Source organism: Protomyctophum bolini (assembly GCF_963924005.1).
Source record: "Protomyctophum bolini genome assembly, chromosome: 3".
NCBI lineage: Eukaryota > Metazoa > Chordata > Actinopteri > Myctophiformes > Myctophidae > Protomyctophum > Protomyctophum bolini.
This window is the reverse complement of record NC_137864.1, coordinates 7924559-7949457: the sequence shown is the minus strand read 5'-3', so window position 1 is coordinate 7949457 and position 24899 is coordinate 7924559. Positions and strand designations below refer to the sequence as shown.

The 24899-nt window shown below is 42.7% G+C and overlaps 1 protein-coding gene across 1 annotated transcript in view; it reads right to left on the bottom strand.

Moving 5' to 3' along the window:
• LOC308336822 (glutamate receptor ionotropic, NMDA 2A-like) overlaps positions 1-24899 on the bottom strand; it is a gene marked incomplete at its 3' end in the record, with an annotated part of 187358 nt that overhangs the window by 31126 nt on the left and 131333 nt on the right. The window contains exons 8-10 of the mRNA XM_080794398.1: positions 19133-19247; positions 16910-17112; positions 3827-3995 (exon numbers count right to left, since the gene is read on the bottom strand). Coding sequence (XP_080650524.1) covers positions 3827-3995; positions 16910-17112; positions 19133-19247 — 487 coding nt within the window. The remainder of the gene's footprint in view (positions 1-3826; positions 3996-16909; positions 17113-19132; positions 19248-24899) is intronic.

The following is a 24899-nucleotide window of genomic DNA, read 5'->3' as shown; positions in this document are numbered from 1 at the left end:
CCCCGTCATACAGGGATGAAACCAGGCCTTTATAAAAATTCACGGTCCACCAGCTTAGGGTACACCATAATCATTTGAACAGATTACCACAATTTTCCTACAGTATAAGCCCCTTTTTAGTAACTTCTGTAATTGAAGCTATTATACGCTCCAGTGACTTTGAGAGGTCTTATATGAAGTCAACGTGTTGTAATGCCAGACATGTCTTTCTTTTCCCCCGCCCATTTATTTGATTTCACTGCGTCTCCTTTTATTTTACACTTTTATATCTCTAAACGACTTCAACACTATGCGCTTGTACAGTACATGGGAAACTAAACGAAGTGTGAATGAAATAAGAGTACTCAGACCCAGACCTGAATAATCTACTTGCAGCGCGGCTCGCTGACACGGATAACTGTAATTGTTTCTGTCTAATTTAATAATTTAATTCAAGTGATTTCCCCCAAGAGGACTCTTTGGGGAGGAGCCATGAATCAAGGCAGAGAAAGAGGAATAATACTGATGTTAAAACGCTGCCTGCCGGCATTCTTTCTGCTCCAGTAGTGTTATATGTGTGTGCGTGTGAAGAGGTTAACGCAACAAACAAACAAAAGACAGACAGACACAGACAGACAGACAGACAGACAGACAGACAGACAGACAAGGCCGGGTGATTGATCGCATTTTCATTTCGGTTACGGTTCAGGCTTCCAATCATTATGAAAACAGGATAATTGAGATGAAACATTGCGTTTCGCAATGATGCTCTTTGCCCTCTAGTTAAATATCCACATATTGTTGATATGTGGATATCTGTTCTGTAGCAGAGCAATATGTTTTATTGGCTGTGTCCCTATGCCCCAATCCATATGGAGGACACATGACCGAACCCATGACCTTATTTGGTCGAAGGAGCGAGTGCCTTTCCACCACAAGGTCATGTGTTCGATCCCAGGGCGAACCCACCTCAGCAACCCATCTCCCAGGGGTCTCTATAGCGCATTGTGAAACAGGGACAGGCGTCCGCACTGATACCTGGCTGATACCGGCAATAAAACCTCTCCGGTCTACTGTTCATCCACGCGCAAACTTTGCAGCCAATCTTGGAAATGTGGTGATTATGATTGCAACATGGACAACAAATAATCCATTGATGTTTTGTAAAGATTAAAGAAGCATTGTCTTCATTAAATGACACCCCCAAAAATACTTATTTTCTATCAATTACACACCTAACGAAGCCTTGAATTCATGGAGATTTGTTTTGTTTTTCTCACATTCCTGAGCCAATCGTGTGTAGTAGACTGTTTGAGTCTCCGTCGTTCATGAAATTATTGGCTCGGGAATGCAGCCAAGATGAATTCAAGGCTTCATGGTGTGTGTAATTGATTGAAAACAAGTCACTTTTAACTACTCCTTTAAGAGTGAAGCGGTTGTTTCCTTTTACAGAAGGAAAATAAGGAGACCTTTCCCTGTGAATTTGTGCATTATTGTATGTCATGTGCGTGCATACCTGCGTGTGTGTGTGTGCGTGCGTGCATGTGTTTGCGTGTGTGCCCTGTAGCAGTAGATTCAATCCTCTCCTCTCCTCATCCGAGGAGTTGTTGTCTACACACCTGGTTAATTGGATTGTCTCGTTGTGACAGGCGGCGCCACATTTCAGGACAGTTTAACACCGCCGCCGTTAATAAGACAAAACATTTTGAAGTTCAGCGTGAGGCAAGGACGCTTTAATGCTTTAATTGATGCCTTAATGCTGTTGATTAACCGTGCTCTCAATACTGACCCAAATGATCCGGATCAATTCTATACACGCAGAGACAGACAGACAGACAGACAGACAGACAGACAGACAGACAGACAGACAGACAGACAGACAGACAGACAGACAGACAGACAGACAGACAGACAGACAGACAGACAGACAGACAGACGTTTCAGTGGTGCTCAATATTTCATATCAAGGACGCCAAAAATGATATGTAATTGGCCTCCGACCCCCATCTGAAAATATGTTGTTCCAGGGACCCCTCAGAAGCAAAGATTTGAGTTAAAACGTATATTATATTATATATTCCAAATTTGCGCCACATTTTCACGATTTTTCAAGAATAGCAGACCTACAAGCTCGTAGCGCGCCACCTGAGCTTGTAGATCTGCTATTTTTCAATAGCTAAATTATAACATAATGTTTCAAAACACCAAAAGGGGTTCCCGTCCTCAAATGGGTTAAGGGATGTGTAACAGTGGTTTATTTTTAATCTCATCTCTTTGGTACATATACCAGTGTTTGTATGTGTTGATGACATGCGTGGCTTATTGGGTAATCTTTATATAGTTAGTTGCAGCGAGAGTGAGGTCTAGCCAACACCAACTCGGGATTCCTGGATCGCTGCCCTCCACAATTTCCTATTCCTATCCAACAATCAGGTTCTTGAGCTCTTCAGTGTTGTCAGCCAAGCTGTCGCGCCTCAGCACGTCTACATAGGTGGTAAGCTTCTTTCCCCTCCTGGCTTTGCCCTGCAGGGTTGGCTCCCATAGGGGTCAATTTACTTGCCTCAAGTTCTGGGTGCCTGACGCAGTGCCCTGCCAGCCTCATCCTTCTCTCTCTGACTTTGTCCCGTGGTATAGGTCCCCATAGAGGTCCACATTTCTGATGCGGTCCGTCCATGTGACACCTATAGTGCCATTCGTAGCATTCTTGTGTAGACTCCTTCCAGGGCTATCTTAGGCCTGACTCACACCTTCACAACAGAATGATGTATAGCTGATGCATGAGACTTATTTACTGATGCAAGCTCGCAATGCATTTCCAATGGGAGTCACATGGTTTGACACAACATTTTTGTTTGTCAAACCATGTGACTTCCATTGGAAATGCATTGACACTTACCCTTTGTTTACATCTAGCATGCATCAATGTTGTATGCTAGATCGAAAGGTGTGAGTCAGGCCTTAATCTTTATATAATATAATAGTGTTTGTATGTGTTGTATGACATGCATGTGTTATTGGGTAATCTTTCCATGCTATGTTGATGTATTGAACGCATAGGACCACGAATGGAAACAAGTCCCCAGGACGTGTTTGTGTACCACGTTTGTTTGTTTACATTTCTGACTAATACAGTATTCAATCAAACAAAACATGCCTAAGAGGTCCTCCTCTGCACGCTGAGCTAACTCCCCCATGCACTGTGCTATCCTTGTGTTGATTTGTACAGCAAATGTTAGTCATATTTTAATCACCTGAAATGTTTTAGTTTTAGTCTACTTTTAGTCAACTAAATATCATACGATGTTAGTTGACTTAAATCTTACAGATGATTTTGTCAGGGCCTTGATAGCTGATTGCATGCTTTGTTGCGTGCTAAAAAGAAATAGCTTAGTTTTGATTACATTTGTATTTAGTTGTCATCAGTGAAACTCATGTGGTAGTCGACCAAATGAGCACTGCTTCCATTGTTATTTGCATAACAATAGAATATAGGAAAGTATCGTTTTTAATACTTTTAAATTTCATTTATGAATGCATCCAGCGGGGCATCACAATAAAATGAGGCATAATGTGTTAATTCCACGACCGCATATATATCGGTTGGTCGGTATCTAATTAGGAGTTGGACATTACTGGGACCTCGTAAAAAAAAAAAAAGTCAATATCGGACATTCTTACTTCCAAGCCCTGTTAACTCCTTTTGTTTTCAGCTTGTACATCTGCTACTTTTGGTGCTTTTATGTAGTATTATGATCAAGTAGGGCATTCATTTAAGGAGGTTTCCGCCCGACAGCCATGAGATAAGAAATCCGTGGTTGGGCGCTCCAACATTGAACGGTTTGCTTACGTCTCCCACCATGCCGTTCCACACGTGGTTGATCTTCTTGCCGTGCTTGCCGTTGTTGACCAGGTAGAGGTCGTAGGTGAACTTGATGTTCCTGGCGATCTTCTTCAGGATGTCGATGCAGAAGCCCTTACAGCACTTCTTGATGTACGAGCCGCCCGTCGTGCTGTTGCTGCAACACACAACAAACACACAGTGATGGCTGTAACACACATGCATTGTTTATATACAGTACACTGCCATGGCTGTGACACACATTCATATACGTATACGGCAGTACACAGTCAGGTCTGGAATGGAACACGCGTACAGTACACCAGGGGTCTTCCACAAGGGGTCAGGGACCACAAGGGGGTCCTCAGAGCTGGTTTTCACACAAGCCACTCAAATCTATACCATTCCTATTGTGAGGCGGAGTCAAAGAGGTTTGGTGTGGAGGGGAAAAAGACAGCTCAAATACGGTCTCTTTGAAATAAAACTAATAATTTTGCGTAGTTTACTTATGTATTTTGGTGATCGATTAGTTTGAGTAATGTCACTCCCGGCACACGCACGCACGCACACACACACACACACACACACACACACACACACACACACACACACACACACACACACACACACACACACACACACACACACACACAGTTTTTATTCTATAGTATAGTTGATGTTATCATTAGGTGTGTGTGGGTCCTGCAGCGTCTGGCTGACAGTGTTGACGCCTCATCAATCCAGACAGCCAGTGTTATCAACCTGTAAGACTGGAGTTATGACAGCGCTAGAATCATAACTCCAGGAAATACAGTGTGTGTGTGTATGTGTGTGTCTGTGTGTGTGTGTGTGTGTGTGTGTGTGTGTGTGTGTGTGTGTGTGTGTGTGTGTGTGTGTGTGTGCGCCATGCGCGTGTGTGCGTGTGTGTGCGTGTGTGTCTGTGTGTGAGCCTCTATTCTTGCGAGGGCTAAATGTCCAACGTAGTTATTTTTCAATTTTCTTTCCAATGTGAAATAAATCATCAACCTGTATGACCGGGATGTCTCACAGAATTAAAAGTTTGATGTGGAATAATCGTGACGCATCTTCGTATCAGTTATTCGCTCCCTTAGGCTTACAATTAGGAACAAATTCAGGTTCAGGTTGGGACTAGGTTTATAGGATTAGACATTTAGGGCCCTATTTTTGTCAGTGTTAAACTCCTTTAATATCCCTAAACTTCTTTTTTACTATTTTGAAAAACATTCAACTAGCCGATCTACATCAACACGATAGATCAGCTATTTGAATTTGAACTACCGGTATTCAAAAATAGTAAAAAAGGCAAAGACGTTTCGGGTTAAAGGGTTTAGCACTGACAAAATATAGGGCCCTAAAGGCCTATTCATAGTCTGGATTTTCGGTGGTGAGGTCACGGTGACCACCGCTCCGGTGGTGAGCTGACCACCGGAGCTGAAATAACGTTGAGCGGTGGTGAGTAAAAACAGAGAGAAGGGCTGGAGCGGTGGCGGTGGTTTGCTCTTCACCGCGGCTCGTGACGTCATGTTGTAGTTCGGTGGTCACCTAACCACCGAAAATCCAGACTATGTATGAGCCTTTAGGCTTTAAGGGGCATGATGACACCCTAGAATGATTTTAGTACGGTATTTTGTTTTCCAGTTCAAATTACAGCAGATTAAAAACATGGCAGACGGGATCCGCTCGTAATTCAGACGGAACATTAGTCCGACAACGTGGTTTATAGGACAGGGTCAGTAACGGCTATAGTTCTATTGTTTGCAAGACATCATCTCAATGGGACTCAAATGAGGTTGTTTATTGTTTCCAATCGCTAGTTAAATCTTTTTTTTTAAATCATCATGCTATGCATTTAGTAAATTATGGTCACATTAATTTTAAAATGAATGGCAAGGCTATGTTTTCAGGCTTTCTAGCTGGTTCTACCGAGTGAAGATCCGCCTTCGCTGCGGTTGCAGACAATTGCATAAACTTCCAGTTTACTGCCTGTATGGTCGTGATGCTGTCCATTTGAGTAGAAATTAAATTATATTTATTAGCCTCTCAAAGTCCTATACTTTGTCATACAAAATAAACACAAGACAAATCATCAAACGCACAGGATACAGATCACCAGCCCTCATGAACACAGTCAAAAACTGGTTTACCTCTGCCACTGGCAACACCTGAGACTAATTAGGGCCAGGGTTAAATAACCTCCCTCCCTGTAACCATGGCAACCGTGATTGGCAAATTGACGATGAAAACTAGAAACAATATGGTGGATCAAATGGCTCTTACAGCTGCCGTTGTGTTTCACTGTGTACCATAGGTCAGGTTTTAGCCTGATGTAGTTTTTAACCTGGAGTGAAAAACAATACACAATCAGCCTATAGGATGTCATGCCCCTTTAAGGATTGGGTTTGAAGTTATGTGTACTTTTAACAAGAGTTAGAGTTATAGGGTCTACCCTACAAGCTTATTGTAAATGGCAAAAAGGGGGGAAAGGGGCATTTATAAAATTGCCCGATGTCCTCAAAAGACACCAACGTGTGTGTGCGTGTGTGTGTGTGTGTGTGTGTGTGTGTGCAGATAAAAACACGGTAGTATGGACTCGGAGCAGATGCTGCTAGTCTTTAAATAGAGCTGGGCTGCTCTGCTCAAAACAGCCAGCCCATATAACATAACCTCTACCTCTCTCTCTCTCTCCCTCTCTCTCTCTTCTGGAATGCATTCCAGGCTAAAACTATAGCTATTATCTTCATTATTCTAGCCATTACTTTTTCCATTAATCGAATAATCACTCATGATATAATAACATTTTTATATCCATTTCTATTTTGAACTATTTTTACAATTGCCATTTTAAATATATAAAAAAAAAATGGAAAAACTTTTCCTTATTATTTTTGTATTAAAATCGATCATCGATTATGTTTCTTGGAGTCTATTCATTCCAATGGAAGAGTGAGCGTGAACACAGCTTCTGAACCATTCTTTAGCCCCGTGGTCACTGAGCTAGATATTGGACCCGATCGTCACAAACCAACACAATCTTCCCAAGATTGCCATACTAGAAATGGCCTATCAACCTTTCTCTGTCCCAACAAAACACTGGACAGGCTCCAGCACCAGTAAACGCAGGACGTTTGCGAGATCTGCCGTCAGACGGCGCCCACTTAGGAGACCCTTTGTAGGATTTGTGTACCAATTCGGGTGCAGTACTTAGTTTAGACAGTTTTTGGTTTAGACTAGTCATTGGTTAGACCCAGTCATTAGTCCTACAACTACAACCTATCTCAAACCCTCACCCTAAAGCTAACCTCCCACGGGGCAGCACACCTAAACCTAACCCTTAACCCACGTCTAACCAATGACTAGTCTAAACTAAGTGTGCACCCCACCAAGTCGCCTTTAGTGGCTCCAACTGGGACGGTGCATCATTAATAAATTAATATATTTGGCATACAGACTTTACATAAACCAAGTCAGAAAATATTAAAGAATTGCAGAGGTCAAGGAAGTTAAATATTAGGCGTAGGTACGGTATACATGAGTCTGTATACAGGTAGAGACTGTCTGTACGTCTTCCATGGGACATCAAAGGAATCCCTTTGGTCAGCTGGAATGTTGCTATCATCAAGGCCTGCGGCGCCGCGGCTAGCATTTCATTCTGCCGCCGGCCGCAAACGCACCGCATCGCGTCTCGTCTCGCCCCGGCCGTGTCTTTGATGCGTATTTGATGCTACTGAATGCGGCCGTATATGAATTGCAATTTGCAAGCAACGGACGACCTTTTCACTTCCAACGTTTTGGCTGATTGAAACTATATATCTCTGCTCTGCGGGAAAGTTCACGGAGATGGAAAAGAAAAGGAAGGAAGAAAGAAATAAAGCATGAAAAGAAAGAAGAATCTGTACGATTCCAGAACGCTGGGCGTACAACTGTCACACAATCTAAACATCAAGAGATTAAAAGAAGCTTTTAACAGAAGCTCCCTGCAGAACAGTAGTGTGTGTGTGTGTGTGTGTGTGTGTGTCTGTGTGTGTGTGCGCGCACAATGCCCCAGGTGTTCCGTGGCACAGATATACATTGTGTCTCCCCAGCTGAGCCTCCACCACAACCGCCCCAGCATGTCCTTATGGCATTGTTTAAACACACACACACACACACACACACACACACACACACACACACACACACACACACACACACACACACACAGAGGAGTACACATCTGTTTGGCGGGATGGAGGCGGAGACGGTCCTTTCCACTGTACTGTACGGTAAACAAACACAGATAAGTAGTGGCGGCTGGGCGGATGCCTGCATGCAGCGCTCATGGATGGCTGAGCGTATACTCCATATAGCCTACCGTACGTACATGTCCAGCCATCTGTATACGCACTGTATATGAAGCCTGTAATCTCCGTATTCCATCTCTTTATATATATTCCCCTACTTTTTCATATGTGGCCCGCATCTACAAGCTTGCAGATGAGCCGTTTGTACTGTTTTGATATTGTTTGTCCATTTGAAAGTGTTTGTTTTATATAACGTTGCCATCGGGCAGAAGCCTCTTAATTCCAAGTTCTAACTTTTTGTGTTATTTTCTTGTAAATGAACACCCTACAGCGTCACACAGAAGCGTACCGATACATTTATAATAGTGCCAATGTAGAAATACTCTCTGATAGTAAGTAAAACAAGTCCTGCATCTGATTCCAGTAAATGTGTTGGCACTAAAATATACATAAAGTACCAAATTAAAAGTGCTAACATGTTTATTATATATATTTTTAAATAGCAAATATTCAAGCGCACAAGGAGTCAACATAGTAGATCCGACTTACGGTAAGGTTTCTGTCGTAATAATACATAAGTAACTCGTATAAACGAAGGTTTTCAAGTAGTACAATAATTGCTTATGAGGGAGTAGAAGTATAAAGCATTGGAAAATGGACACACTCATATGGCACCGGTCCGCGTACCGACGGTCGGGAACCACTGAGTTAGAACACACACACACACACACACACACACACACACACACACACACACACACACACACACACACACACACACACACACACACACACACACACACAACCCTCCAGCGGCAACTTACAGATCCATTTGGTTATGTGCATGTTTACGAGTAGCAAAGACAAGCAGCTGGTGATAATGCCAGAGCTTGAGAGAACGCAACACAGAGCCATTGGCTTTGACCATGGAGTTGGCTCGGACATAAGACAGTCGTTCAGAGTATGGGGTATTATGGGTATAAGTCTCTCATTGGCTATAGCCTTGGCGAAGTAGTGAGGCTATAGCCAATGATGACAAAGTCACGACTACATCGCCACTACTGCTCTGGCTGATTATTGACAGGCTGGCTTTTCAAGCCACTTGAACTACCCACAGCCCTCTAGACTGAATGGCACCATGAATATATAATACCACATAATGAGCATTAGTGAGGACAGATTATGAAGGTAGGTTGAAAATGTCGTTCTACACTGAGTACTTGAGTAAATGTACTTAGTTACTCTTTCCACCAGTGGGGTTCTCTCTGCCTGCTGGTGTAGTCATCATTACCTGTCAGCAGACGGGCTGGCAGTGTCTTTGAACCGGTGACAGTTACATATCGCTAGGCTGGCAGGCCGCTTGGCTCATTCACCAGTCCAATAATCCCCCCTAGCACTTATACTGCCATACATTCTCATTCTCATCATGGCCAGTGGTGGACAGATAGGCCCTGTCACAGGGGGCGCCCTCTGGCCTAGCGGTTCAGGAGCGTGCCACATATAAAGGCTCTGGCCTGGTGGCGCGGCGCGTGTTCGAGTCCCGTTCATGCACGACCTTTGCTGCGTGTCTCTCCCCTTCTCTCTCTCTCTCTCCCTCTTTCCTGTCAGTCTTCACCAATAACTATCAATAAAGGCAAAAAGCCATAAACAAACCCTGTCGCAATTGTTAGGAAATTGCCTCATCGCAATTATTTGCGTCATAATCACTTCCACATTGAAAAATGATCATGCATTTAACAGAAGTAGCTGATCTTTTGAAAAATCGTTAAAATGTGCCTCAAATCTTTACGAAAATAATAATTTTTAATTTCGACGTCAGGCCTAAGTGGGATAAAGCCCTGGGAGCGCTCCTGTCAACCACACAGGGTGCTTAATGGATGGTGTCAGGGCAGTCCACACTTTGGTGGCAGAGTAGTTTAGTAGAATGGGAGTTTTCCCATGTCGGTGGTGCCAGTCAGATCATGGTTGGTCGCTTCCTCTAGTGTTGTCGCTGTGGCTTTTCTGTCGTTCAGTCATGTTCACCTGGCTGCTTTGTTGATCCCACAGTGTCAGTCAGTTAACCCATTCTGGCCGGGAACCCATTTTGGTGTTAGCACCATGTCGTGCTTTAGCTATTGAAAAATAGCAGATCTACAAGCTCGTAGCGCGCCACCGAGTGGCGCGCTACGAGCTTGTAGGTCTGCTATTTTTGAAAAATCGAAGAACGACTGACATTTTTTTAATCTGATCTCAGGTCAGAATGGGTTAATCAGACCAGTGCGTGTCCCAGTGGAAACCTCGTATGAATCTGATCTCAGGTCAGAATGGGTTAATTTGTCAGCGTTTCTCTATCGATTGGGTGCTTACAAAGCATGCAGCCCCGACTAGTTCAATCATGCGACTCTAAAAGGCCGCGAAGCAAATGGGCCGCGGAGAATCTTTGTTGTAATTCCATCATGGCATAATAAAGCCTTCAGATGTTTGAAAATCACATTTGATAACGTCTTCATCTTTATATTTCCTGGCGGGAGTTGGAATGAAGTCAACATCGACTTGGAATTGGGTTGTGTTCGTACGCACAGTATCCCCAACACCGTGGGAAGAAGTACAACTATGCTTATGTAAAAGTAGCAATACCACAATTTTAAGTAAAAGGCCTGCATACAAAATGTTATTTGAGTAAAAGTAAATTGGTATCATTATTGTTATAATATACTTAAAGGACCACTTCACCACTTTTCAACCTATCTTCATATAATAGGTCCTCACTAATAATCATGATAAAATCAGTCTGTGTCTCATAGGAGGGCTGTGGGCAGTTTAGAAACTGTCTTCCAGTGACATCATCATTAGGCAGATTATTCTTTAAACAAGATTTTTTTACAAAAATGTTTAGATTTTCATTATCGTGAGAACGATGGCTTTCATTTTCGCATTGAAACTTCGATGATGTCACTGGAAGACGGTTTCTGAACTTCCCACAGCCCTCCTATTATATGAGAGACAGACCGAGTAGAAAGTAGAAGTAAAAATTGCGCCACTTTTTCAAGATTATTAGTGAGCACCTATTATATGAAGATAGGTTGAAAAGTGGTGAAGTGGTCCTTTAAAGAACAAAAGTAAAAGTACTCACATTTCTCAAACCTTTTAGAAAACAGGAGATCTAAGATTAGAGTATTCAAATTAAAAGTATTAAAAACGGAGATACTCTGTACACGGTAAAAGTACCTCAAAATGGTACTTAAAGTAATCTGTTGCATCTCACCACTGGCATCCGCGCGTACACGGCACAGTGTGCCCCGAGATGGAACAACAGCATTACAGTATCTGTACAGTAACAGTCATTACAGTATCTGTCAGGTCCTCTCCAAACAAACACACACGCGCTCTCCAGAAAAGATAAACACACGAGGGAGATGTGTTTCGTATTAAAGGAGGTATGTTCGCACATGAGCTGGTGGGTGTCAGAGTGATAGATATATCCATGCAGCTAGCTAACAGATACAGTAACATCTCCGGGGCATGTTTTAGATTGGAGGCTTTGGGAGCCATAAGTGAGTTTTCATTCAAAAACGTCTACCGAGGCGCAGAATAATTGTTGACTGATGCTTAAAACAATCACGTATACCGCTAGTTAAAGGGGATGGGCGGAGCGGCATTAGCATAATATGGTGGTGCTATATATGTTTATAATATAAGAGGATAAGAGTGTCGCACAAAAGCAGCAAACATAGCAGTTCTATTTGCTCATAACACGTTGCGACGCATGGGCTTGTAGATTGGCTATTGTTTTTATAAATGTCAATATTGTCTCTTTCAGGTGGAAATGTCCAAAACTATTCAGGATTCAAAAAGAAAAATATATAGCTACAAGCGCAAAACATGTCACTTCGAGCTAATGGATCTGCTACTTTTGATGCTTTTGTCTAGTGTGACGCTGTAGTATGATCATGCAGGTAGGGCGTTAATTTACCTTTTTTCTTTTAAACACAAAAAGTTAAAATATGGAGATAAGAGGTTTCCTGCCTGACAACGACATATAATAACTGCATTCTATCGGAACACGGGTTCTTTTCTTTCCTGGAAAGTGCGTTTTGGAGATACAAAATTGGTTGGCGATATGGTTTAATTCCTTGTCAAAGCGTCTTTGCCATGTCTCGGCTGTTTCATCATCACAGCTGTGTGATAGCAGCAGCGGTGGTAAACGGCACTAATGGGAAGATAGTGGGGGTCTTGTGAGGAGAGATTTAACAACGTGAACGTGTAGACATGAGAATTGGTAATGCAGCGCTTGACATTTTTCTTTTTTTTTTTGGTGCGGATTGAGACAACGTTTCGCCTCCCAGGTCCAGTCCATTGGCACGGAATGCGAACCACAGTGACCTGCGCGACCGTGGCGCGCCAGTGCATTTGATTAGTATTGATCGGATTGATCTGGAATCTGTGGGGATCTTCAGACAAACTGCGCTGAGACTGGCTTACAAATGTCAAAGTCAGGGTCTCTCTACCCCATCAAATCTGTCGCATAAGGAGAAGAGACTGGAGCAGCACGGACATGTAGAGCCTTTTATTAGGTGCTGAGTATACAAAAGACTAACGTTTCGACCTTGGGGTCTTCATCAGAGTCATGACTCTGATGAAGTACGTGTTCCCCCTCCTCGTTTTCAACTGCCCCCCCCCCTCAGTCATTTAATCCTGGAGCCGAGCCTTGAGCGGCCAAATACATCTCATTTTAGGGGTCCTTGACATGAAAAGGTTTGCGAACCACTGACATAGAAACATTAGGATTAGGATTTAGAAGACACTTTTAGAATTGGCCTCAAGTCTTAATGGGATAATGCCGATTTCATATAGGACAAAAACACACGGCTGAATAAACAGACTTGATGATTGGCGCCGAGAAAGATCTACCGAATCTATTGTCACCACGTTCCCCTTTTTTTTTGCGATTCAACCGCGCCACGGGCCGCCTCGTCGTGTTGTCTTGTTGTTTTGTTGTTTTGTTGCCTGAGGCATAGAAGTGCCTCAGGCAAACTCAACGAGACCGAACTCAGTAACAAAGATGGCAATAAGTCGCCCTCTGTCATGATGCAACGACAAGAGAAAGCGACGTTTCCGCTGCGTTCTGAAACATGAGCTGTATGTTCTCTATGTTCGCTGAAAGAACACAGAGATGAAATGTGACCAAACTGAATGGGTCATTTCCTCATATCAAAGTGGAGAGAATTAATGCCATTGCTTGTTTAAATTGTTGATCCTATACCGTTTTTGGAAGTACCTTAAAGGGAAAACTCACCCTTTTTGCAAAAAAACATATATGTAAATGAAGTTTAGAAGATTTAGAACACTTTCCTGGGGGTCTTTATGTGTGTAATATGTGGTTTTAGATATGTTAGATTTTACCAGCGAGCCCAGTGTCTCTGATGTCATGGACACTGGGCTCACTTACTTCCTGGACTACAAATATCAATAAATATATTTGCTGTACAGCATGTACAGTGTGTGGACCTCAGAAAGAGGGTTTGTTTTCTTACCTGCTATGAGCAAACTAGTCCATTCCATGAATTATTTCGCTCCGTTGTGCAGTTTAATAGTATCTATAAAAATAGGCTCTCATTGACTTCCATTGTAACGGGGAAACAGCTCTCAAAATCAATCAGTTAGCACATAAGCGAACACAACAAAGCAGACTATGAAATAAAATAAAACGGCATGAGTTTTCCTGATAAACTGTCAGAATCAGCCTCTGACAGTTTATCAGGAAAACTCATGCCGTTTTATTTTCGTATTTTCATAGATTTATAAAGTAACTATTTTGGTTGGAGATATACAGTGAAGCGGTTCTGGTGATCCCAACTCTCGTTTGTAAACAAGTCGCCATGCTGTTTGAGATGCACCCAGCTGCAGTCCCAGACATTTCTCCAAAATGGTGTTTGCGACAAGTGGACGAGATTAAATACATTTGTTTTCATCCAACGGCCTGGATGGTAAACCTGGGACCGAGGCTACTTCAGGAGTGGGTGTACAGATTTGGACCAATCAGATCGTTTTGTAGGCAAACTGGATATTCTTTCCACACAAACTCAGGGTTGCCAAGTCTGCTTATTTCCCGCTACTTTTGGCTTAAGGCTAATAATTAGTGTAATACATTACCAAAACATTAATTATCATAGACATAGGCCTACATAGTATTTATAATGATAAATGCATACAATAATTTTATTAGGATTATATATGGTCATATTATTGTGTTTGTTTTGACTTGTTTTTCTTGATTTGGCTTTAAGAGTTGGCTTGTTTTTGGAGGCTTATTTCTCTCACACAATGTGGCAACACTGAAGTCAAAACAACGTTGACATTTTGTATTAAAAATAAAACCGCATGAGTTTTCCATAAACGGTCAGAATCAGCTTAGTGTTCGCTTATGTGCTAAAAGAGTGACTTTGAGAGTAAATGAGAGCCTATTTTTATTTCTAATAGTACTATTAAACTGCACAACGGAGCAAAATAATTCATGGAATGGACTAGTTTGCTCATAACAAGGTAAGAAAACAAACCCTCTTTCTGAGGTCCACACATGCTGTACAGCAAATATATTTATTGACACTGCAAAACCATTTTGACCAGCATTGAAAGCTTGACTAGGATCCTAACCTATAGTAACCGTTGCTAACGTGGTATTGGCCAATAATGGGCTTGGGTGGGACTTAGCGAAGAGCTAATTGCAGTCCAGGAAGAAAGTGAGCCCAGTGTCCATGACATCAGAGACACTGGGCTCACTGGTAAAATCTGAAATATCTAAAACCACATATTACACACATAAACACCAACATTAGTTCTCAAAGTTGGGACAGGGGACCCCGAGGGTTCCTTGGTGGGTTAGGGTTAGGTGGGGTATATTCATTTTCTTTATTCACAAAATCTTCTCTTCTGGGGGTCCCTAGCACAAAAACGTTTGAGAACCACTGCATAGAATGAATGTAGTGATAGAATAAATTAAAACCTACTAACAGAGAATTTCACATTGATAGGGAATCTTTCTTTCTTTCTTTCCCCATATTGCTGGGGACCGCTAGGACTTCCTCAAGGACCCCTGGAGACCCCACTTGGGGAACCGCTGTGTTACTCATCCCCACAACAGAAGACGAGAGACGAGAGAGAGTTTTATGGTAATTCTAACTTGATTTCACAGCTAATAATTGGACGCGGAAGCATGGCAGAATAATGGCAGAATAATTAACTGGATGTGTGTGGAAAACTTAACTTTTACCAATTGCACATTTTAAACAAGTCATGTGATCATATATAATAATAATAATAATGGAGGAACGGGTGGCCAATGTAAGCTTATATTTATGCATAATTTTCATATTTATATGCTGATTCCAGCTGACTTTTGGGTGTGTGATTATTAACCCATTTTGACCATGAGATCAGATTCTAAAAATGTCTTCTACATCCGGACAGTTTTCTGAAAAAAGCTATGTTTCTATGTCAGTCGTTCTTCGATTTTTCAAAAATAGCAGACCTACAATCTCGTAGCGCGCCACTCGATGGCGCGCTACGAGCATATGTAGATCTGCTATTTTTCAAAAGCTAAAGCATAACAAAGAGTATTTGAGTGGGCATGGAAAAGCTTCTCTGTCCTGTCCTGTTCCCAAGTCTCCAGCAGGGCTAAATGCACACAGAGCATGGTGGTCCACTCCCACAGAGATTAGCCTCGTTCCCAGGCTTTTCTCTCGTCTCATCTCCGAGGAGAAAAGCCATGGTCGCGACCATAGAGTTAGAAAAGAACTTGGTACGTATAACTGGAAATCATTGCACGTTCGTTCACTTCTATAACTATGTGTCTGTTTGTCTGAAATAAAGTTTTCAATCAATATAACTATGTCCATAATTATGCTATATTCCCATATGCTCCACCGTGCCGTTCCGCGCCATCATTTATTTTATTTATTTGGACGGCGTGCAACATTGATGAAGACAATTACAGGTGTAATGCATACACATGGGCGAGTTTAAATATGCCGGACGGGGGCGTCCAGTGTGCGCAAATGCCGTGCTTTAATGGTCATATTTTACGTATATGTATTATTGTCTCTGTCGGGTGGAAACCGCATATGTCCAAATTACTTTTCAGGATTCAAATAAAAAATATTGCAAAAGAAGCTTTCGTGTGATGCTGTAGGAATAATCGAGTACAGTAGTAAAAAAAAAAACACATATATGAGATGGAATAAGTACAACTAATTAGACACCAGCAACAATACTGGCTGACAGGTGTGCGTTATTTAATTTGGCATGGGGACCAGCTGTTGACTGGACTCCATAGTTAGATGTCAGCAGTATAAAGACTGAACCCCTGCTGTGGAGCCAACTGTCTCCTTTCAAAGTTTAAAGACAAATTAGTCAGCCAGCCAGCGTGCTTTCTGGTCTAGAGGGGCGGGCGCGCATGGAGCAAGCGCTGGAGAGCACAAGCACATGATACAGTATTTGTTGCTGTCCGGAAGAAACCACCTAACTACATTTTTGATGGTTTTTTTCTTTTTTATATAAAAATCGGTGCTATTGAACACCTCTGTGATTTGGTTAAAAGGATATTGAACCAATGAAAAGTATTAAAAAGTGCTTAGACAAAAACCTCCTAACTCCACTTGAGCTGAATTTTCTTTTCATTTCCTGAAAATGTTACACTTTGGAGTACAGCAGAGATATACAGCACTTACTCCTTGACGTGCTTGCGGCAGGGCACAGAGTTACACATTCAGGTGATAGTACACTACAGTATATACAGTATATATTCAGTACTTACTCCTTGACGTGCTTGCGGCAGGGCACAGAGTTCCTCATGCAGGTCCCAGTGAGGATGTCCACGTCGTCCACGATGACGAAGGGCTTCTCCTCCAGCGTGACGATGGACAGGTGGTTCTCGTCAGCGTCCTCGTCGCCGTACGAGTTGTAGCGCGGCCACACCGGGAACATCAGGGCCAGCGTCTGGTTCTCCCAGCGGCCCATCTGAGCACGCACACACATGCGCACGGACACATGCACGAACACGCACGCACGCACGCACACACACACACACACACACACACACACACACACACACACACACACACACACACACACACACACACACACACACACACACACACACACACACACACACACACACACACACACACACACACACACACACACACACACACACACACACACACACACACCACAGGAACATCAGGGCCAATGTCTGGTTCGCCCAGCGACCCATCTGGGACAACATTCCTCCGAATATTGATATATATATATATATCACCATTTAAACAGATTTATAAGCTCACAAAATCCACTATTTTCGGTGCATGAATGAACCTGAATCTTTTCAGAATTGTATAAGCCTCTGAAAATGCTTCTTCTTTAACCGCACGCACGCACGCAGAGACAGTGCTTTAGAGTCAGTGGCTACGTTTACATGAAGGGTGATCATTCCGAATAAATACTTCCGAATAAAATACATCCGATGTAATGTTTTTTGCCGCGAGTTTACATGGGAAATGGTCATTCCGAATGAGTGTTTATATGGAGAAATGATAGAAGACATGATACATGTTAATTCACGTGAAACTACGCCGTCTTTTTTTCCCCACCCGCTGCGGCTCCGCTTCTCCGCTGGGAAGTTGATCATCTCGTTTTTATTTGTAGGCCTATATACTACTATACTTTGTATCTACAGCACGGCCAGGGCACGCAACGCAACACTGATGATTATTATTGTATCGGGTCGCTCGTTATTTTTGAGAGAGAGAGAGAGAGAGACCGTTGAACACACACACACACACACACACACACACACACACAGATCAGGGGTATCTCATCTGCTGCGCTCCACGTTTTTTTTGTGGATTTCGGATCTGAAAAAAGGAACGAAATAACGCGCTCTATGTGCAAACTCCTCGGCGCCGACGGCGCGCCTTGGATATGAGCATGCTCAGAAAGACCAGAATGAATTTACATCCGAAGCAGTGTATACATGAGTCAAATTTCTTTCAATCGCATTGAAAATCGGAGTAATCCGGCCAGTGACATCGGAATGGTTTTTAGATCGCATCGAGCGTTTTCATTCGGATGTAAGTTTTTGTAGGTGTTTACATAACAACGTTTAATAGGATTGAACTTCTATTCGGAATGAAAAGGGGATTTAACTGCTCATGTAAACGTAGCCAGTGAGTCAGAAAAGAGACGGGATCGGCACAGTATATCCTCAGTGATTTAACCCGGGGAGGCTGGGTCCATTTGGTTTGGGAGGCTGGGTCCATTTGGTTCTGTCTGTTCTGCACGCCCTCAGAATTAAATTGGCACTCATTACAACAGCATTGGTGGAAAGTTACTCATGTTCTGCGTGTGCTTAAAGCGGCACTATGTAACTTTTTATTTATTTATTATAAAACCAATATTTTTGTCCAATCAGTATGGTAGACTATGTTAATACAATATAACTTGTAGAATCTGTATGGTATGCTATGTTAATACAATATAAATATGTAAAGTATGGTAATACAATATAACCTATACAATTGGGGAGGTTGTCTGAGACATTTAGATTGTGTCAGATCTCAAATTGTGACGTAATAATCAATACTTTTCATAATCAGTACTTTTATTCAAGTACATTTTTGAATACATTACTTGTTGTCACAGCCTATTCCTATGTTGTGGCATTGCTACTTTTACTTAACGTCACCCTCTATAGCGTTCCTGTTTGTGGATTTGAACCCCAGTCTCCCATGCATGCAAGTGCTGACATAATATTCTAGCTAATATAGAGCCTGCCTGCTTGCTCTGGGGAGAAATGGAATTCTCAAGTCGTGTCAAACCAGACAAGGGAGACCAAATAAATACAACCACCCCACAACTTATATAATATATATTAAAAAAAAGGAGATAAGAGGTTTCTGCCCGACAGCAACGATGAGTTTATTTTGTAATCACAACAAAAAGTTAAACGTGTGTGTGTGTGTGTGTGTGTGTTTCGCACCTTCTCCCATACTCGCTCATTGTTCAATACGATGACGATCAGCTTGGGGTTGGCCTGGTAACCGTCCTGTGTGAAGGACAGGTCCCGCCCCTCGTTCCACACGTGCATCATGTGTCTGAAAACAGAGACACACGCACACACACACGCACACGCACACACGCACACACACACACACACACACACACACACACACACACACACACACACACACACACACAATGTGGCTTAATGTCGGTATCGGCCGGTAACACGCAGGAGTCTGTTCCCCGTTAACTTACACTGTGCTATAGACCCCTGGGAGATGGATGCTGAGGTGAAGTATGAAATATGTTTTTCATTTTATTTTGTGATTGGTTGAGAGACGCCGTTTCAGAGTCAAACTTAAATAAATTGACCGAAAAAGGTTCACCCACAACTTTAAGGATAAAAAAGGATAACGGAAAACAAGTCCCGGAGCCGTGTTTCCATTGTGGACAGTGTGGGAGTATTATACTCATAACACAAAACAGTGAGTTAAAATGAATGCAAATCAATCGCACAACATACATAAACGCTCCGGGTGTGTGTAACAAAATTAAGAGCGGTAATAATACAAGATACAGTTAAGTAATACAAGATGCGGCACGAGGAAAAGAACCACCACACAAAGCGAAACACCATCAATAAATGATGACACAAATACTCTTATTACTCCACCAGATGCCAAGCATCACCATGGCCCGAGAGACTCACAGGAGAAACAGAAGGAAAAGAGAGAGAGAATCGTTATAACTGCAGAGTTGCTCCGAGCCACGGTCATTTGAATTCCTCTCTCTCTGTGTGTGTGTGTGTGTGTGTGTGTGTGTGTGTGTGTGTGTGTGTGTGTGTGTGTGTGTGTGTGTGTGTGTGGATGCATGTACCTAAGTATGCACCGACGTTTGAGATAATGACTTAAACCTTCTTTAATCAGAGCCAGAGGGAATATCCTTTTCAAATCAATGCTATCTTCCCCCTCCGTGTGTGTGTGTGTGTGTGTGTGCGTGCGCACATGCGTGTGTGTCTGTGTGTGTGTGTGTGTGTACGCGCGTGTGTGTGAGTGTGAGTGTCTGTGTGTGTGTATGTGTGTGTGTGTGTGTGTGTCAGAAGAGAGCTTATGCATGAGTGTGTGTGTGCGTGCGTGTGTGTGTGCATTCAGCGAGCGTGAGTGCGTGCATGCGCATGTGTGTGTGGGAGGTGGAGAGTCAAATGCTACATAGCGTTTCCCCATCAGCATTCTCCATCGATTTCTTCGCCAGATTCACGCCTGACAGACCAGTCACTGGTGCAGCGCGAACGCCCTCTCACACGCACGCACGCACACTTATGCAAAGGCTAAAATTTAAATTTAGATAGACCTCACGTTCATTTGTATAGACCTGGCGATATAGTTTCAATGTACAGATGATACCGTTTAGACATTCTCGGTTTGCCTATGATCCTAGATTACTATCTCTATGTATTTGATGTATTACATTGTGTTTACCTTGCTATCTCTATGTATTTGATGTATTACATTGTGTTTACCTTGCTCACCGTGTGTCGGACTAAAAGCATCTGCTAAACATATATTAGGTTTCCACCCGATAGAGATGATATTGTACACGCCTCAATGTCCACTGGTGGCATATAAGTGGTTCTCAAAGTGGGTATTAATATATAGCCTCGAAATATGTAAATTGTAAATGGTCTTAAGGTCCTTGCCGACTGGGCGCGTTTATCGGAAACTGTCTGTCTGTCTGTCTGTCTGTCTGTCTGTCAGTCGATAGATAGCTCACTCAGTTATCCTACATTTACGCAATCACTAAACCCAACGCACAATTCCAAACGACCGTGATTGAGTACACACAGTACAGTACAGGTTCAGTAGCAGTACTGTACTGTACATCCTGCCAAATATGCAGCAGCTTTGACAGCCTCATCAGACCAAGCCCCCAGGGAGGCTCTCCAGCGTTGAAGCACTCGGCCCTACTGGTAAGAGGTGGGACTGCAGGCGGACCCGTGGATTTATGGCGAGGAAACCCCGTGCCGCTGTAGTTTACCACTGAGCGCCCGTTCTTCGCCCGTTCTTCCGGGTGCTTCAAAACGCCACTGAGCAACTTCCATCGAAATGATAGTAGCGGGGGGGGGGGGGGGCTGTCGCTCCGGTTCGGTCTCTAATCTATCCATTTATTACTCTATGCCTTGCAGACCCACCACATTCTAAGTGGTTGAGAGTGAGATAACAGGCCATTACAGATTTACAGTTCGGCAGACACTCTTTATCCATCAGAGTGAGTCATGAACCCCAGTCTGTAAAGGACAAGGTAAAATGGTGATGTAAGCAGAGTGAAAAGAAAGTAATTTAGTACCTCGGGGAATACCAGATACACATCAAACCAACACAGCAAAGATCCACATGGTTACTTCCCTCCTACTTTCCCTCTTCTACTCCGGATTTTAACCTGGTTTTCCTCCTGCACAAGTACATTTATACCATGGAGACATGACCGTTGAAATGATCTAAATGTTGCAATGCATTGATTTTAATATACTTTATTAGACAAAATCGTAAACTGCACGAGTGACAGTCAGACATTTAGCCTAAAAGGATAACACAAATACAGTAAGTCCCGGGGACATGTTTCCATTGTGGTCTTATATGTATTCAATATCAACAAGAGCATACCTATATAGATTCAACTCAATTTAATTTTAATCATTAAAATAATGAAAACAAATGTTATAGTTTAACTAAAGTTAAACTATAAAGTCATTTCTGATAGCCTGCAGGCTGCAGCCCTGCAGTCCGGCTACAGATACACACACAGATACAGATTGATTGAAAGTGAAACATGCAAATTGATTTGCAGCCACAATATTTCAGGGGGCCTAAACAAAATACCGCCAGGGCCTGTGACAGGGCCCTGGGGACCGCCAGGAGCCGGGAGGTAGACACCGGTGGACCTGAGGGAACGGGGGGAGGTCAAAGGTCATAGATAGAGGAAGCGGGGGAGCTATGGACGTGGAATTATGTGCTCACGTTGTGTGAGCGAGGAGAATGTTGAAGTGAGGTCATGTGTCAGCGAAGGCAGTGGTGTAAAGTAATAAGTACATTTACTCACATTTCTCTACTTAAGTACTTTTCTGAAGTGTTTTTTTTTATTTTACTGGGGTATTTCCACGCATGCACGGATTGCACGCGTCGCACGCACACACACAGAGCGCCACAAATTGTAAATGATCACTTGACTGCATCGAACAGCGATTCAGCAGTGAATTAGCAGCCGTGGCACGCGTTCCTCTCTGAGTGCAACATAGCCTCGATACCCAGGCTTTCATTTCAGTGCAACATAACAAGCAGAGCAATTCTATTTCTGTGGAGCTAGGGCACCAGGGCTGTTAACTTTGCCTAAACTCAAGTATTGCAAATGAAAGTCAACACGTATAATGACAGTCATTTCACTGCTCATGGCAGGTTGCCAGCTCCAATCTAACCTAGCGGTTGAAGGCCACAAAAAAAACAAAAAAAATCCAACACAATTCAGACACATCTAGGCCCCCAGTGGGGCTGTTCTCATCTGCCGCGGAGGTCGAGTTAAATCATATTCACATAAATATCACTGTGTGTGCAATGCACGTCGATAAGAGAGAACGATGCCACTTTGTCGTCGTTGTTGTTATTGCTGTTTGCCTGGTGGCCTTTCACAGCTGTAATGGATGTAAGTAATGTGAGCCTGTCAATGCTATACAGAGTCACACGCGCATGCCAATTGGCATGATGCATGTTGTCACTATCGGTGAAGAAACCTTCTATGTCCAAAAGAATATGAGAACGCTCAAATCCACAGACCTCCACCAGGTCTTCTTAAACGTAGCCTCGGAAAACCCAGACGTTTTTATTTCCAGGGAGAAAAAAAAAGAAGTCTGGGACCGAGTCCACTTCAATACGGCATAGAGTAGCTCAAACGTCGATCACTCTCTGCTGATTTCTGATCGTCTGCACCTTTGTTAAATTGACGCACACACGCACACCCGTAAACACACACACTCCTCTCTCTCTGTCGCTCTAATTAATTAGTCTCATGTCGCACAGCTGCGTCTAGATTCTCCCGGCGGATCCTGCCGGGAGCTGCCTATGCCATAGAAAGCATAGGTGGACCCCAGGCTATCTTAAACGTAACCAGGCTCAGTAAAACTATATGCCTACACCTAACCTTTTTCCTAACCTTATCCTCAGTAAAACTATAAAACCTAACCTTAGTTATTCCTAAATGTAACCTCAGTAAACCATTACCTTATTCATAAACGTAACCTCAGTAAAACTATGCATTTAACCAAAGGCGGATTTTATGGCGGCCAAGGGTCGTCACTACACATTTTCTTCCTATATACCTCATGTGTTACCTATGTAGTGTGATTGATCATTCATTTAGAAACTCAGCAATACACATGGATATCCGTTGATCCTGGAGAAAAACACTGTGGTCCCAAGCAGCCTATTAATCAGAATTCCCCACACAGATAATTGGGAAAAAACAAACGATCCCTATCCACTGAGCCTATTACAAGAAGCAAGCATGCCTGGAGCATTCTGTTACAAAGAATGTCGTCTTTTGTTTTTGTGTTAATCGTGGACATAATATCCAGGGCGCAAAAATAAGTTTACTTCTAAGCTAGCTAGCTAAGACAATGAATGTCACATTACATTATTACAGCCTACTGCATTGTGAACTTTCTGTACCGTGTAGCAGATGTGTGCGTGGCTGCGCGCTGTGCGTAATAATTTGGACCAGTAGGCTGTGCTTCAGTTGTGTGCGCTCACGTGTATAAAATATGAAAAACAAATAACATATACCGTATGTGTGACAGATAGTGGTCTGTCACTGTTTTGTGTCGCTGTATGCACATGGTCTGGTGGAGCAGCAATATACACAGCAAACACAAAAGGAACAGAAAAGAAGACAGAACTTATTTTCTGTTCCTTTTGTGTTTGCCACTATGAATAAGACTATGAATAGTGGAATAAGTGAATAAGTGCAGCAGTTCAACATGTTGCTCAATGCTGGCGTGAAACTCCGCCTATGGCCTAAGCCTAACCTTATTCCACAATAATTTCATGAAATGGAAACAATGAACCTGGGTTCCAACGGATGCACTGGAACGCAACGTTCTCAGAAAGTACACCTACTGTAGTGAATATAGTCTATGATGATTGATGAAAGTATATCCTGTTTCTATTTTGTTGCTGTCGGGATAGCCGAAACCTCTCATCTCCAACATTGTTTTGGTAAATCAATGTCCGATGTCATACTAGCGTCACACAAAAGTAGCGGATCTGCAAGCGTTTCGAGCTCGACAACCTGCTACTTTTGCTATTTTTGAATTCGAACCTTGAAATGCAACAGTTTTGGACAAATGAGGTTTCCACTGGACAGAGACGATTGAATTATTTGCATATTCAATCATCATTGATTGAATATGCAAATAATTTGCGTGCACAAAGGCACAGCATTGTTGTCTATCTGTGCCATATGGTGTGCTGTTGTCACCAACAATGTGCGCCCATTCCAGCTTTTGTCAAGTAAATCCCCTGGCATCAGAGTGTCTTGATTTGACTTGCTATTTGTGCATGCATTCCTTATTCTATTGAAACAGCCAATATAGGCTATACTAGATGCATTAATAGTAATTTCCATTCCTATGAATGTACGGTGGTCTGTTGTTGCCTATTATGGTGGTCTAATGGTGCCTGTCCATTGTTCAGAGCATT